This window comes from Pyxicephalus adspersus, chromosome 11 (assembly GCF_032062135.1).
Source record: "Pyxicephalus adspersus chromosome 11, UCB_Pads_2.0, whole genome shotgun sequence".
Taxonomy (NCBI): Eukaryota; Metazoa; Chordata; class Amphibia; order Anura; family Pyxicephalidae; genus Pyxicephalus; species Pyxicephalus adspersus.
The window spans coordinates 41,965,225-41,982,933 of record NC_092868.1 but is presented as its reverse complement, the minus strand read 5'-3'; the positions used below and the strand labels follow the sequence as shown (position 1 = coordinate 41,982,933).

Sequence of the window (17,709 nt, the reverse complement as noted above, 5' to 3'; positions counted from 1 at the left end):
TCCAGGTAGTATGTAACTACACAAACTATGAACCACAAGTGATTGCTGTCATTGGGCCTTCTACTACCGAAATGGTTGCAGCAACTGCAAGACTATTTGGCTTCTTCCTTTTACCCCAGGTAAGTGCACTTTACAATAATGTATGGTTTACATACTGAAAGGGGAGTTTTGATGTACAATGTAAAGTAATCTATAGCAAGCAGTTCAGCAACCAAATGCCAGAATCCAAAATAACATAATAATTTCCCTTTCCTGCATAACTTGCTGTATTTATCAGGTAAATTACTCATATTTGAAGTAGATGGAGTAGCAAGTGGGACTTTAAATAAATGCATGCATTGCTGCCTCTGGTGCTGGGATTTAAGCCAATGTTCTGCAATGGATTGCAATGGCTGAGATTGGATGGAGCCGGCTTTAAATCTGTCTGGTTGCAATGAATTACTGTACTTTTCACTTTGACCAATGAAAAATATACCTTTGGTTCAAGTCTACATCATCCTGGAATGGGTTTGCTTGTTTAATATCAATTACATTGAAATATATAGACCATGTATATTTTCAGTAACATCGGGATGCATCCAGACATCTTACATACAACTTATATAAAGGAAACTTGAAACTCTTTACATCAGCAGTCACCAACCGGTGGTCCGCAGCTCTGGACGGTGCTTCCCTGAGCAGGGACAGGAGAAGATCCCTGCTGGCGGGACGCACTGACCAGAGCAATGGATCATGTCTCCCGTACGGATTGCAGAGAAAGGGCAGTGGGCCCCCACTCGCCCATTGTAGGCCCAGATCTGCGATGGGAGAGTGGGCGGGCTCCGGAATCATGACATCACTTAAGGGGCAGTTTCTTCCCCTTTGAGTGACACCTGGCATGCGTGCTCTTAAACCGGTAAATTTAGTGGCCTGTTGGCCTGAAAGGGTTGGCGACCACTGCTTTACATATATGATTATAATTGTGCAAGGTAAAAGCTTTCTGGTGATGAGTAGCCTTATTCACAGTTTAGGAATACTTTAAACCAGACCTTGCGCTAAGAGGCAGCATCTGTTTATTACATTGGATTCACTCCCTCATCTCAGAAAGTTAAGGTTCCCAGAGAAGAGACAGAACCAAGAGAACCTAAATCTCCTAATGTTCTCCCAGGAGCACTGGGGAACCTCGGTAACACTAAAGATAATTCAGGGGATCTTGGGAACACTTAAAATCTCACAAGGAGACAAGCCCGCACTGTCTTCAATTAAGATTTGTGATCCTCAGCATTCACAGGATCTAAGAATCCAGCTGTAAGGTATTTAGGATTAACATTTTACCTACAGATTTGTTTTTCTACAATGATGTGGCAATATTTAATGGGGTGAAACCTAATGTAATAAGCCTGATGTACTATATATACTCGAATATGAACCAAGATTTTTTTTTGTCCTCAAAATGCCATTGGAGAAAGAATCTCAGTTTATTTTTGTCCATTGCCATTGGGGACATGAGTTTGTTACACGCTTTACATAAGGACACAGAGCCATCTATTGGTAACCAACCTGATCCACAAGAAGACAAGCCTGCACTTCTATTAAGACTTGTGATCCCCAGAATTCACAGGATCCATGAATCCAGGTAAGTAAGTAAGGTATTTAAGATTAACATTTTACTCACAGATTTGTTTTTTTACAATGATGTGGCAATTTTTAATGGGGTGAAGACTGGTTGTAATTTTTTTGCCCTCAAAATGCCATTGGAGAAAGAATCTCAGTTTATATTTGTCTGTTGCAGTTGGGGACATGAGTTTGTTACATACTTTACATAAGGACACAGAGCCATCTACTGGTAACCAACAATAAGTAAATAAATAAGTAAACAATATACTTTAATATGTAAATTGAGGGAAAGAAGCAGACTGATCTCATTTGATTTTTGATTTTTCCACCTATTAAAAAAAAGTTTTAAAAAATACACACAATGAATGTATTTGTTCACGTTAATTTTAGTGGCATTTCTATTGATTACTGTTTTTAATATTAGCAGTGATGGCATATATACTTATATATTTGTCGTAGTGTAAATTGGTCAACTCTTTTTTGTATTTCAGATCAGCTATCAGGTTTCCAATGAAAAGTTTAGCGACAGGACAGTCTTCCCATCATTTCTTTTCACCATACCTGGTTATTTAACGCTCACTCAGGCAATTGTCAACCTTTTAAAGGAATTTCATTGGAACTGGGTGGCCATAGTGGCTAGTGGAAATGAATTTGGTGAGCAAGGACTCTTCTTTTTCACTACTGAGGCTGCCCAAGCTGGCATCTGCATTGCCTACCAAGCTTACATTCCAATGGATAAAACCAACCCAAATTTTAATACTTCTTTGCAGAACCAGGTTCTTGAACTTCAGAACACAGGAGTCAATGTCACCGTTGTGCTCTCCACAGCACAGGAAGCCAAACTATTTTTTAATGCTGTAATAGACTATAAATTAAAAATGGTGTGGATTGCCACAACAACCTGGTCCCAGTCTACATATGTCCAGCAGATGCCAGGTATGCAGTCTATTGGTACGGTTATCGGTTTTACGGAAACTAGTAAGCCATTGCCTGGGTTTGAGGAATATGTACTGAATACTCTATACCTGATACAACAAGAGAGACAGATTCTACTCAACAAAAGCACATCAAATCTAAATATCAACCATCAGAATATTTTCAAGACCAAAGACCTTCTGGAAGACTGTGAATCATGCAGCTTGTTAACACCTGACAATATAACAATGCTACAAGACCCTATGGCACTTGGCCTGGTATATCGAATATATATTGCAGTCTACTGCATTGGCCAAGCTGTTCATAATATTGTAAATGGTCCTATTGGTCAATGCAAAGATGTGTATGGCACACTTCCTTGGCAGGTAAGTATCAAATCTAAAATAATACATAAAAATTAAAAATAATATATAATATTCATGTAAGATTTCTAGACAAGCCTTTTTTAACAGTTTTATCCTTGAAGAACTTTTTACATGAGTTTTTTGTCTTAATAAAATGAAATTTACAGCGGATGGTACTTTAGTATGATCAGTAATTCTTAGATCTAACAATCTAACAATTTAACATTTTCTTCTCTTTCTTTTCCACACATATATTTCACCAATTATATATAAAAACACATTTTTTTCACTCAATAAAAGAAGAAAAAACTTATTTGTAATATGTATGGTATACATCCAGTCTCTATTGGTATTTGAAGTGTTGTGCAAGTTCTGCTTCCTCAGGAATGAAGAATCTGCCATTAAATGGAAAACAGTATAACTCAGTATAACTCACACATTAAAAGCAGTAACTATGTTCATGGCATCTCCTTATGTTAATGAGTCCTAGAGTGGGACAGGATCGACAGCGCCAATGTCCGCAAGGCAAAAAGTTCATGTGTACACATAGGAATCAGTCCAGCAGCCAGAGATTCCTGATGGGTGATGAGTCTGCAAAGTCAACAGCAGTACTCTCTGCTGGGGACATTTTCACAGAACAGACATATATATATATATATATGTACACATATATATATATATATAACCATATGGGCCCCCAGGGAGCCACCATCCAATGGAAGCACCCCCTGCTGTTTACTATTACAACTGGCAGAGCCATAAATGCAGGAAGGAACCTGCCCTTCTCTGTGTCCATCGCTAGCTTTGAACTACTCCATGCAGTACAAAGCAATGCACCAGTGAATATGTGCAAAGATAATTGCCACAATTTACACATAATACATTATTAGGAACACATTTAATAAGAATCCTTGTTTGACTTTGTTATTACACCAAGAGAATCTCTGATGTCCCTAAAATCTCTCCAAATTTCCTCTTCTGCATTGACCTTTTACTCAGTTGCCCATTTGTTCTAGATAATCTTTAATTTTAATATTGTGTTCTCTTTAAAGCTTCTGCAAGAACTAAACAGCAAGAACTTCAGTCTTAATAATAAATCATTTGATGTTCATGGGAGAATGAATATGGGCTATGACATAGTAATGTGGAAATACAATACAAATCAACCATTCTATAAAGTGGGATCTTTCTTGGAGAAGCTGACTATCAACAAATCCAAGATTGTATGGTACAGTACAAAAGTAAGTGTTCGTACATACAAGTGCTGGGTGTAAAGTGTTTGGAGTGTGTATGTTCTCAAATATCAGGCTGTACAGGGTAAAGTTTATGTAAGATCAACCAGTTGACAGCCAAACCGTGTAGGAATTACCTTCTTTTGTTTATCATCAAGGTCAGAGACATTGGTACATTAAAATACTATTGAAAATCGTGTAACTGTTCAAGCATATTAGTAATATTGAATTCGAGTGCTCAATGTGGTGACCTTCACTATAAATGTGAGATTACACTGCTATTTGTTCAGCTATTGGTTGTAAACAATAGATTTACACCGATTTTACAAAAAAATTGGTATATTTCACTTTGCCTGGGTGTTTGGAATTCTATACAATTATTGTCTGATGTTGGAACTGGCACATATAAAAGTTGAGCCTTCTGATGAAGCCAACTTTAAGGACTACAAATTTAGAAAAAAAATTATCTGGGGAAATTGTCCCACAAAATGTTGTTATGTGCTGGAATGTGTTTAATATTGTATATACATATGTAAAATTATAAATGATATGAATTGTTACTATATAAAAGTAAAGGGAGTTGTGGTACCTAAAAAAATCCCTAAAACCCAAAAATGCAATTGTAAGATCAAGCAGAACGAAAACCAGTAAATTTGTCTCTCAAAAGAAAGGTTATGTTAGAAATACATTTACAAGCTTATTGAAAAAACCTGAACCATTTATTATTATTATTATTATTATTATTAATAAACAGGATTTATATAGCACCAACATATTATGCAGCGCTGTACATTAAATAGGGATAGCCATACTGCTAAAAAATAAGCACAGCAATATAATTTAATAATGTTAACTTCACTGATTCAGCTCTGGAACTTTGGATCCGACCTACCAGAGTATAAAAAAAGAAGGAAGGCCACATAATTCTATATTGCAAGTGATTAATTCTGATTTTTAGTGGAACTTACCTTTAAAAAGGCCATTTACAGTGCAAACCATAAAATTCTTGTTGTTCTACAAAACACTTTCAGCTCATTCCATTAGGGGGCAATATTCTGTTAGAAGTTGAAGCTGAACAGCCAAGTACAAAGGCTGGGACAGCACCAACTCCATGAGTTGTGACATTTTTGAGCAAAGAACCCTATGAGACAGAAAAGTCCCTTGGGTCTTAGGAAGAAGAAGTGCCTAGGTTGTTTATAGCATTGTAGGATTTACTTTACTATTTCTAAACTGCAATTCCAACACTGGAACTTTTATTCTATATAACACTTTACTCCTTTTGGGTTAGGTAGAGCTTGCAGCTAGGGACAGCTAGGTTAAAAGGAATGACCCCTCAATATGAATTAAGCCTTTAAGTGACAGGTATTTTTTTTTTTTGGGGGGGGGGGGATTTCCTCTAAGACTTGTTAACCTGTAAAGTAGAGCCAGTTTGCCTCTGGGATTTTTTATTATTCTGTCATTTTACCTGACCAGACAGAATGCAGATTCTCTTGTATGCTACCCATGGGGTATTTAGTTTGCAAGCATAATTTAACTGACCTTTGGACATGTCCGTCAGTTGTCAATCAAGCCAGTATATTTAACAGTTTATAACATTTATGTGAATATAGAATGTTCCAACTAGATTTTTGTGGCATTTGGTGAAATGCTCTGCATCATGCATCCAAGTTTAGGGGGTCATTATAAGGGTAAATAAACCAATAACAATAAACAGTACCCCGGCTGGGCATCTGGCTACCTCACTTAGGTGCCCTCTCTTACTAACACATACACTATGTCACTACTGTTACACTCACAGGTTTGTAGTACTGTTTGGCTGCTGGCTTTCTTGGAACCCTCTTGCTCTCTTTCAGCCTGGAACCATCTGGCTCTCTCTCAGTCTGGAACCCTTTGGCCCTATCTCAGCTTGGAATCCACTCTAGCTCTCTCTCAGCCTGGAACCCTCTGGCTCTCTCTTTGCCTGGAGTCCATTCTGGCTCTCTCCCAGCCTGGAACCCTCTGGCTCTCTCTAAGTCTGGAACCCTCTGGTCCTCTCTCAGCCTGGAGTCCACTCTGGCTCTCTCTCAGTCTGGAATCCACTCTGGCTCTCTCTCTCAGCCTGGAGTCCACTCTGGCTCTCTCTCAGCCTGGAGTCCACTCTGGCTCTCTCTCAGTCTGGAATCCACTCTGGCTCTCTCTCTCAGCCTGGAGTCCACTCTGGCTCTCTCTCAGCCTGGAGTCCACTCTGGCTCTCTCTCAGCCTGGAGTCCACTCTGGCTCTCTCTCAGCCTGGAACCCTCTGGCTCTCTCTTTGCCTGGAGTCCATTCTGACTCTCTCCCAGCCTGGAACCCTCTGTCTCTCTCCCAGTCTGGAACCCTCTGGCCCTCTCTCAGCCTGGAGTCCACTCTGGCTCTCTCTCAGTCTGGAATCCACTCTAGCTCTCTTTCCCTGGAGCCTTTAATACACTTTCACTGCCATTTTTGGGACACTCTGTCACATAGTTCACAATAAATTAAGTTCTCGCTCTGAGTTTTTCCTCTCAGCAAAACAGGTACAGACTGAAGTCAATAACCTGCAGTGTTTCAAGGTAAAATTACTGTAGTACAGCATGGTATCATGACCAGAAAAAAATCAATAATGCAAAAATGTGCATCTAAAATAAACATAACAAGGCAGAAAATGACAACTGCACCAACACACCACTATATCAGCGCTCTCACATTTCATTATATATTTATTCCACCTATTAAAATATTAATGTAAAAAATTTTCCCTAGAGAATATTTAAGGCTTGGCTGCATTATCGCAATCGTGAATAAACATTCGCATTTCAGAGGATGTTAACTGAAGCATTGTAGTTCTTGAGATTGTTTTAAGTGTTTAAGTGTGCTTGGAAAAGAGGCCATAAGCAATAAAGAAAAACTTTGCTTTGACTGGACGATGATTTGCTGACTGTTTTTTTGGATGACCCTTTGTCTGGTTTACACTGCCACAAGCATACCAGACAATGTTCTGTGGTAATGTTGGCCAATACATTTGTTTTCAGTGCCAGGCACAAAACGGCTGTAAACCGGTGTGAACAGTCCCTAGCCAGTATTGTATCCCCTACATCAAAGGAAAACAGCACTTTTATATAAAGATCAGTTGGTTCAAAATTAACCCACCCTCCAACTTCATGGATTTTTTTTTTCCAAGACCTGAGAACTGGTGGTTTTCCTATATGTTTGCATTCGGTGTCCTAGTACAGGGGTCCCCAACCCAGGAGAAGGAGAAGGACCCTGCTTGGGGAGGCGCACCGGCCAATGCCGTGGACCAAATCTCCCATACAGATTGTGGGCTCAGGGACCAGAGACACAACCCGTCCACTGAACCCACTGGAGAGTTTTGGCATCATGGCATCACTCTGGTGGAAGTTCCTTCTCCTTTGAATGACACACGGCTCCCCGCACATGCGCGCTCCGGTGTCCGTGCATTTAGTGGTCCATGAGCTCCAAAAGGTTGGGGACCACTGTCCTAGTAGATTCGCTCCCACAGAAGGAATCCCTTTAGATTTCAATTGGGTTGTGTCTCAAGGCAAGCAGTAGGTATGCCAGACCTCATAAATATATGGATACATTTTCATCTACCAAATACCAAAAAATAGTGTGCTCCTAAATTGCCCTGTTTCAGTTGACATCACAGTGCCAATCAGTGGTATCAACCCTGCTGGCTGGACTACAGAAGTTCTCCAACCCTCTATGTTCATCTCCACATGCATACATGTATTTCTTTCCTCACCAAACAGTGCTGCTACAGGAGTATGCCCACACACTATGGACCTCCAAAGCAGGAGACCTTAGACTGTCATGGGAGAACCTGGCTGAGCAAACATAGGAATAAATATTAGTTCTTAGTTGGCAAATGTTTCATTCCTAGATCGGATCTATTCCTTTTGCTGGGTCACACAAGTTCTCCCATGATAGTCTTATCTTCTACAGTCCTGTAGAGCTTTAATAAATCAGCCACTATGGGTAGGGACTGAGGTCTTGTAAGATGTAGTTCTGTGGGTGTACCTACATCAAAATGAACTTACCTATAAACAACCCCTGTAATAATCATGCAAGCCTGGTGATAGGAAATTAAATTAAAAAAAAAAGTTTCTCGCTCAGGAACAAGATAAAGAATAAAAATAAAATGCTGAGGTACGATCAGGAGGCCAGTAACACAACTTAACCAATTGATACTACCCCTAGAGCTTAACCCCATAAAGGGTATCTACTTTGGTACTTTGTTTTATTAGATCTGCACTTTTTTTATATCTGCATATCTGTTATGTTCATTATGAGGGGTCCCACTCTCCAGGCAAGGTTTGGTATTTGTTTTATCAAGGAGGAATGTAGCAGGAGGCGTGGGTGGACAAAAACCCAAATTCTCCAGTGGATGACCTCAGAAACTATAACAAGAAGATCTCATTGTCAAAATATTTAAAATGTATAAAAATCCAAGGGCTGAGTGAGCCAGATATGCTTTGTCCATGTTTAGTGGACTGATGCTTTGACGAAGATGCCATCAGACCATGGTTGAAGTTTAAGTAGGGGCGAGAAGATCTTTTTGTTAAGGGAGTTCCAAATCTCCTTTTAGGATTGCATTTTGAGATAAGTAGTTTTTTGACATGAAACACTGTGTTTGATCTGTTTTGTTGAACGGCACCTTAATAGAACATGCTGTGTCCAAAAAAACAAAGCGTTATCTCAGGCAGATCAATTGCCGCCTGTGATCTGAAATAAAGGGAATTCCATTTTGCCAATTTATGTTTGATATGCATTCCAAATGCACAGCAAACACATAAAAACAATGTCCATTAAAATAAGCCCTGACAATCTCGCCATGGGTTGTTATCCAACACACTGTTATATCATTTATCTTCTCCGAGACCATTATAGTAAATATGAAAAAAAAATATGTAAAAATAAATTTCAGAGAAGACTTATTTGTATATTTATAATCAGTATAAATATTCTGATATATCACTCTGGCTGTTTTTTTGTTTTTTTTGCAGGTCCCAGAGTCCACCTGTTCTCGACAATGTTCAGAGGGCCAAGTCAAGTTGACCAAAGGCTTTAATTCCTGCTGCTTTGAATGTCAAACTTGTCCAGAGGGAACCTTCGTAAACTTCACAGGTTGTCACACTCTCCATTTCTTTTTTAAGACTTTAATGTTGACCATGTCAAAACAATAAAGTGTATATATAGCATTATTATTTCATTTTGGATAGAGTAAAGAAAAATATATACCTGTCAATTTTTTCAGTCTTTGTACCAACAAGGAAACTTTCATTCACTTCTTGTCTTAGAGAAGCAATAGGAAATAGTTGAAAATCTCCCAATATGATGGAAAATATATTTTGCCAAAATAAGTCATGCCTATTCTTACCTAACTATGTGTATTTCTTTTATATATTAGCAGTAATACAACGTGAAACGTTTAATTTGTGCAGTTAAGACCAGCTGCTTTCTTTCCTTGTAACTGGTCTTGGTGTGGGCCTGTTAGGCTCTTCCCACATCTCTGCTCTCCAAACAGGCTATGAAATGAATGAAGATGTCTCTGCTACATTTACAATGCAATAACTTGCATTTGGTACACGCAAGGAGCTTAATTTATTAAAGCTCTCCAAGACTGGAGAAGATAGACAATCATGGGTAATCACCCTGGATCACCCAGGTTCTCCCATGGTAGTCTATCTTTTTTAGTCTTCCGGAAATTGAATAAATCAGGCCCAATGTGTCCTAATATCCTTTTAGGTTATTGTGAAATATACCAATAACCTTCTAATGCTATCTGTTGCACAGATATATCACTTCCTTGCAGCTCCTGATGTTACCAGGGACATTAGCCCTTATTGCAGTTTTCAAATACAAGTTTACCTGCCTATAAGTCTGGCGTTGTGATAGATCCATACAGAACCTCATATATGTCTTTTAGCCTGGGACTTTCTTCTGTCCTTCAGTTAATAAAAGCAGAAGGAAGACTCACTGCTGCCTACCACTCAGTTAGAATAAAGACTTTATACCAGTGGTCCCCAACCTTTTGGAGTTTGCGGACCACTAAATTTATGGACTCCGGACGACGGCGCATGCTTAAGGAGCCGTGTTACTCAAGGGGAAGGAAAATTCCCCCAGAATGATGTCATGATGCCAGAACCTGCGATGGGAGAGTGGGTCCGCGGCTCAGGCCAGTGGGGGGGTGCACAGGCCAGAGCTGCAGACCACCGCTGGTCTCCATGCTCTCGCAGCCCAGCTGTCAGCCAGCCCCAGACCGGGGGTTGAGGATCCCTGCTCTATACTATACAAAGTGGATCTTAGATGTTCTAGATAGGATATATATATATATATATATATATTTTTTCTTTTTTAAATAAAACCCTCTTTTATCTAACAAATGTTTACCTGTTTATTTCCTAACAGAATGCACACCATGTCCTTCTGGCCAGTGGTCCAAGTCAGGAAGCAAAGCCTGCCAAGATCCCACATTCATTTTTTTAACATGGAGTAACTATTATGTTATCACCCTTCTTGGCTTCATGGGACTAATCGTGGTAATTATCGGCACAGTGGCTGTGATCTTATTCCAGCATTGGCGCACGCCTCTGCTTGTTGCTGCTGGTGAAATTGAGAGCTTTATGACCTTGCTTGGTCTAGCATGCATGTGTTCCTCTGTCTTCCTTTATATTGGAGAACTTTCTGACATGATGTGTCTTCTACAGCAGCCTTTGCTCTCCCTAAGCTTTACTACATTACTAGGGCCGATATTAATCAAATCCATACAACTTCATTTTAGTTCCATGCCCATCGAGTCCTGTTTGTATTGGTTACTATATCCAGGAAGATGGATTATCCTAATCTGTACATTCCTATGTCAGTTTTTCTTCTGTGCCTTGTATGTGAAGTCTTCCCAGCCATTCTCTGTAAAGGTGGCAACCCTTGATGTGAGCTCCCTGACTATTTATCTTAGTTGTAAATATGAACCACTGCTTCAGTTTGGTTTGATGTTTGCCTACAATGGACTTCTGGTCTTGTTATCCTTCATATGTTCTTTCATGGCTGAAAAACCCGTCCGCCAGTATTACATGGCAAGAGATATCACCATAGCCATGCTGACTTTAATACTTGCTTGGATCATCTTCATACCCACTTATGTCAGCACAGGTGTTGCCTACAAATCTCTCATTCAAATGGTTTTTATTCTGAGCAGCTGTCTAGGTGTCCTGTCTACTATTTTCTTTCCAAAATGCTACATTCTCCTTTTTAAGAAGGAAATGAACAACAGTGAATATTTCAGCACTTACGTTCCAAACAGTCAAGCTGAAAAAGTTAAAGAATAAACACAATTTTTTTTATAACTTTTCTGAAATTTTGTAAATATAATAAAATACCTTTCAGAATCAATGTTTCTATTTTCATAAGTAAATTACCAGCTAAACTAAATTAGCAGTTAGGTTGTACACAGGGAGAGAGGGTAATTCTGTACCAGGTCCCAATCCAAAATCATTACCAATGCTGGACCATTTAAAAATGGTAGAGAGGGCCCAGGAAGTTTACCAAGTAATGGGGCTCAGAAATTTCTGATGGTGGTCCTAGTTGTATATTCTGTACATACAATGTTCCATGGTAAGTGTTAGGCAGAAGTTCAATGGTCTTCAGCAACAACTTTTATTGAGATTGTTTGGAGGTGTTTTTGTATTAAAGTATGCCATGCTTGCAGAGCTTTTCTATACAAGAAAACACATGGTTTAAAAAATACTATATTTTACTTTAAATACATTGTAAGTCATGGTGAATACAGTACATTTAATACAGGATGCAGAAATTATAATATTTATATTTACATACAATTGATCTCTTCCAACTTGAGTGGCTACAGACTAATGGACCACAAATAGGTAAAATGAACACAGTGGGTGTGATTAAGTAAAGATCTCTAAGACTGAAGAAGATAGAATATCACAAGTGAACCTTGGTGATCCAGCAAATGCTTTTTAAGAAATATATTCCAGGTTTGATTGATAATCCAGATTCACCTTGATCAGTCTAACTTCACCAGTCTTGGAGAGCTTTAAAAAATCAGACCCAGTATATTACATTACCCATGACAATATGTGAATATTCCTTAATGCTATCATCTTCTTACAAAGGCTATCCTACTAAAAGATCTATATCATCACATAGAACTTATCAAATATGGCCTGTTCCTAAATTATCTTATAGCTTTTTCTTCGATAAGATCAGTAAGCAAATATAGGAGAAAACGTGAGTTTCAAGAAGTCAAACACATAGAGATCATTTAAACTTATGATTTTCTCATGTACCAGCACATACCATGACTGTGCCATGGGTGATATTGCTAAATAGTATTGACATAACTGTATTGACTTAGCTTTTCTTTTACAATACAATATTACAATATAATGACATATTAGTACGAGAGCCCAGCACCCAAAATTTGAGAGTGCCAATCTCATCATTTCTGAGTCTCTTGATCTTGAGGTTAGCTGATGTTGGGAGTAACACTTGATGAATAAAAAGTCTATTTTATGTTTAAATTAAAGTATACCTAAAATATTCTGCAGAATTTGACTTAAGAAACAATTTATTACATATAAATAAATGTAAAATATTGGTTACTCTATTAGAATATATTTGTCATTTGATAACTTACGGCTTTGTATATTTATCTGTTTAAGGAGTAGTCTATCTTTAGGTCTACCTAACACTTGACAGTAGTTACATTGGTACTAAAATTAGGTGAATAGCCCACTGGATTAACCTGACGTTTAAACTGTTTACATATCAGGCTAATTAGTTTTCTACGCAGCTTGCTGTGTCCAAACATTAAAACCAGAGGGCTAAAGCCCATAAAAATATAAGTACCAAAGTTAGCCATGGGCAGCAGAAAAGCGGGAGCAGACTGCCCTTTTGTAAAGTTGTAGAAGTTAACAGCCAACACATTGGTTCCCCAACAGACGACAAAAAGAAGAACCAAAGTGGTGATTACCAGGGCTGCTTTCTTCTCAGAAGCCACACGATTGATAGTTTTCTGGGCAGCTATGGCCCTTGAATGTTGCTGCAATGTGTACAGAGTACTTAAATTGGTGGCAACCATAAGAATAACAGGTATGATTTCATGAATAACCAGAGATGTGGTGACAAAGAAAAGGTTTGCATTAGGGCTTGGAAAGTCCCATACACAGCCAAGCACAGGTCTAGTACTGCTGCTTATTAGCTGCACTGAAAAAGTGGTGTTAGACTCTCCACGTGATGTAAATATCAATGCCGGTACATAATACAAACTGTTAAATGTCCAAATCGCAGCTAGAGCTTTTATGGTGGTAAAAAAAGAGTTTATTCTCAGTTTTAAATAATGGTTTCTGATGCTGATATAATGAAAAACACTCATGGAGAATGTCCCCCAGACACTCATTGACCTCAAAACGGTCCAAATGAACATGAAGACTCGACACCATAAGGTGGAAAAGAGAAGATCTATTCCCATCTGGAAAGTAATAACCAGGACATTTCGAAGGACAGATATTAAAAGATGAGTCACAGTGAGGTTTGTAAGTATCATATCGGAAGCTGGCATGGTCTTGTTGTCTATAGCATTACCAATTACTGTCAGAAGCACCAATGAATTCCCAAGTATTCCAAGAATTACCAAGATCAAGTAAAAAATGCTATCGGTTGATATAATGGCCATTTCAATTTACCTTTATATGCAGAAACCCAGTGGAAGAAATCAGTATATCCTCAAATATTTTGAAAAATCTGATAAAGAGAAAAAAAATATATAAAGTATATATATAAAAAACAAAAATTAAAACATATACATACTAAAGGTCACTGATTTTTTAACATTGTAGGCAAAGACGGTCACACAAAGTCTACCTACATTTGTGTGTATTTTTTTTTTAATTGCCGATAAAAGTAATTGATATATTTAAGTTACAGCAGTCATTTTTATTCATCAATGAAGGCAGACCAAGATCTGAGCTGTCAAACCATGATCTTTCACTCCTGCAGTTAAGATTGGAAGAAGTCCAAGCTGGCTGCACAATGATATCGGAGCAGAACTCTCCTAGTGCAATCTGCAGGATTGAGAACTCAGATCTAGCACATATTTTCATGAAAGCAAATGTTTTACCAATTTGCAATGTCACAACTACAATTTTCAGTTGTACTAAATTGAAAGTGTAACCCACTCACTCAATTTTATATAAACTTTAATATGTCAATGTCATTTCAATTACCTTTTGTTAAAAAAAAATCTGCTGCTCATTCTGCATTTTTTCTTAACTGGTGGTTCAAAATAACACCTTTCTGTGATGAAGTGACAACAATCTTCCAGATTTGTCCCAGCATTTTCAATTTGTCACATGGGCATTTTATAAAACACCCAGTGTTGGCCGCATACCCCAAGAAATGACAAGTGGCTGCAAAAAGTTTGCAAGAGGTCAGAGATGTGAAAAAAATGATGCTGCATACTGCTTTAGCAAGTTTAATGTTCTTTAGTTTGGGGTTTACATCCAGTTTAATGTGAGCCAGGTATAATAGGAGTTCTGTAGTTCTACAGATTTCTTTGCATAGGTTCTTCTGGTTTGGTGTCTCCTTAGCTACATCTGTTCTTTATGTTTTCAAAATATAATTTCAGTGTACCTGTTTAAGGTAGGAAGATTGCATCCATTATAATCACTTGATTTATAATGATCGTGCTATGGAAGAACAGTGCAGACATCAATACTGGGGTCTCGAACAGCTAGAAGAAACATGTGAGTAAATTCTACCTGCAAGAATCTGGCCTAAGGGGCATTTATTAAAACAGGAGAAATGACAACGCACACAGCAGGCTTTTATATCTTAAGCACTAAGTTGCAAAAATAAAATGATAGTTTGCACCAGATTGGCATACACCTTCCAACTCCTAAAAGAATTTGACATAATATTCATATTCAAGCTAGACCAAAGAAGAGAACATACCTGTAATTTTGAGGAAACGTCTCACTCCAAAATCCAAAAGAATCTATTATCACGCCGTCTTTCTGACTTGTCATTTTCTACACAGGAACAACAATTGTGCTGATGAATTCTATTTGCAGCCCATTTAACCCGAGCATCAGATGCTTAGCAACTAGACAACTATTTCTTGAGAGTTGGCTTCCAGAGTAATCCCAAGACCACAGAGAATTTTAAAACCCTTCCGCTTTCCAAGGCTTAACACCTGGGATCACTCATATTTATATTCTTGACACACGCAAATGGCATTTATATGAGTTCTGATAGCAAACGACAAATAATTCTTAAAATGTTTCTGGGTAATGATAATTTGTAAATACTTTTATAGTGGAACATAATCTTTTTAATGAACACTGCTGAACCCACAGTGCAAAGGGCTTCAGATCACTATACAAATTTTTTGAACTTGACAAAACTGAGCAAAGACTAATGAAACATGATCAGATGGGGAAGGAGCACACCTGCCGGTTCAATGCACCCGGAATATATGTTGCCAATTTAAACCAAAAGGTAAGTAGACTTTAAAGTTGGGAGGTATGTATGTAAAATTAGGTATTTTAATAAAAATTGGATTAAAAGCTAGTGCACATGGCTGTTTACCTGGGCTTGAAATCAAGTGTTGATAAACAGATCACACTTTTGGCATTGTTTGCATTTCATTTCTCTGAATATGTGACATCATATTGAAGGTGCATTTGCATTGCATGCAAAGATGATCAAATAAAGCCTCTGGCATTTAGGCTGCCATCTGATTAAATGTAAAAACACGATTTCACATCAACATACCTATAGATGTATTCCCATTAAGGGATTCCTAGCAATATTCACATTCTGCTACTACAGTGAACTTTTAGCTAACATAACAGGGTCATACCTGTCACTGGGGCCCTTTAATATCTCCGTGCTGCAATGCAGTATGTTGTAGAAGATGCAGACAACATTAATTGAACTGCTTTAATGTGTGTTTTGAGGTCCACAGAACATAATTGTAATGCAGTACAACACACATAATAAAAATGCAGACACGGTATATCAGAAGAGACTTTTACATTTTTTGATAAGGCAAGAATTGAAAAATCGTGCAGAAAACACAGAAAAACTGCTTTTTAAAATCATGTGTTCTATAAAACAAACAAATCACATGCATTTCTACCACATCTTTACTATTTTATGTTCCTTAACTTTGGAATGCACAAGGTAAAACAAGAAATAATTGTTGCTGAAAACTTTATAGATTTTTTTTCACCATTGCTGATCAGTTAGGCCCAGTGGAGCTGGGATTGCAACATTTACTGAGAAAAATATCACCCCATGGTCTTTTTCCTATGGCAACAAAGTATATTTTTACTGGTCAGTCCGGTAAAATACCAGCCAGGTGGCAACACTAAGTGGGGCTGATTTACTAAAACCAGAGCAATAAAAAATACTTTGCCATATAAGGAGAATAAAACACTCCAGATATATATCATTAAAGGCATAACACTCAACTGACTTTCTTTAGGAACCACTGTTTGCATAATATTAATTTATGTGTAAGAAGAGCTAGGGGCCTATAGGAAACATGTTTGCAATTTCTACTTAAGCAGGGGTGGAGTTTAGGAGGAAGTGTGGTCCTCTGAGGAGTAAGAAAAGTGTGCTGGGTGGAAAGAGTGTCCGTTTGAAACCTAGTTAAAGGAGAAGATGAGAGCCTTTCTTCCTAATCTTCTGCTTCTGAAGAGGAGAATATTGCATACAATGTTTGACTATTTTACCCCAGCAGAGGCAGTGTGTAAGAATGTCATATTCTTCCTGGAATTAAAGCTCTTCATTGTGGAAAAGGGGAAATGATACGTTAAGATGAGGCAGGGTTCTGCCACAGGGTATACAGGAATAAACACTTGATTTTATACAGGTGCATTATGTAACGTTTATAATTTTACTGCACTGAGATGGATATTGCAGTATTTCCTGACGAGAAGAAAAGAGAAATATTAATAACAAATCTTGGTCGACCTATGTGGAAGGAGTTAGCATTTTGTTTTTTTTGAATGTTGAATTTATGAAGTGTGTAGCTGCAGAGCTGGAATGTACAAAAATTGAGGGGGTAGCCATGGGTTCCTCAGGGATACCCCCAAGCTTATCTATAGGATTAGTTTAGGAAAACGTTGGTCTGGTGACCCAGGTGAAATGCATAGGACTTCATATGTCTGGCCACTCTGGAGAAGCCTTGACTGTTGATACCTGAGAAGCAGGTGTTGAATGTTCATACAATATATTGGTAAATTCAACCGGTCCATGGTGGGTGCAAGGTGTCCATTTCTTATTTCAGATAGTTAGGAGGTAAATTAAAGGTTGTTCTCATCTTTACTTCATATATACAACTGTCCAGCAAGGGATGTCAATTCCAAGGTATGCCTACAGATTAAAGCTACATACACACTTCCAAAAATTATCGTTGGAAACGAACGACGAACATCCGAAAATCGTTCACAAAAAAGGTAACCATGACTGACCAAGAACGCCGACGAACGAGGATTGTGGTTGAAAATTAACGACCGCCACCGCGGATCTGATTGGCTGACAAGTGTTCACTATCT

The 17,709-nt window shown here is 38.2% G+C and overlaps 1 protein-coding gene across 1 annotated transcript; it reads right to left on the bottom strand.

Annotated features, from left to right (window-relative positions):
• Positions 1–11,949: 11,949 nt before the first annotated feature.
• Positions 11,950–15,185, bottom strand: LOC140341197 (olfactory receptor class A-like protein 4). The gene is made up of 2 exons (XM_072426753.1): positions 15,098–15,185; positions 11,950–13,888 (listed from the first exon to the last, which is right to left on the bottom strand). Exon 2 carries the CDS (start codon positions 13,818–13,820, stop codon positions 12,831–12,833), a length of 990 nt encoding a protein of 329 aa, XP_072282854.1. The 5' UTR covers positions 13,821–13,888; positions 15,098–15,185; the 3' UTR covers positions 11,950–12,830.
• Positions 15,186–17,709: the final 2,524 nt, after the last annotated feature.

Coding starts and splice junctions, on each gene's coding strand:
- LOC140341197 (XM_072426753.1), bottom strand. CDS start 13,820: ATGGCCATTATATCAACCGATAGCATTTTTTACTTGATCTTGGTAATT.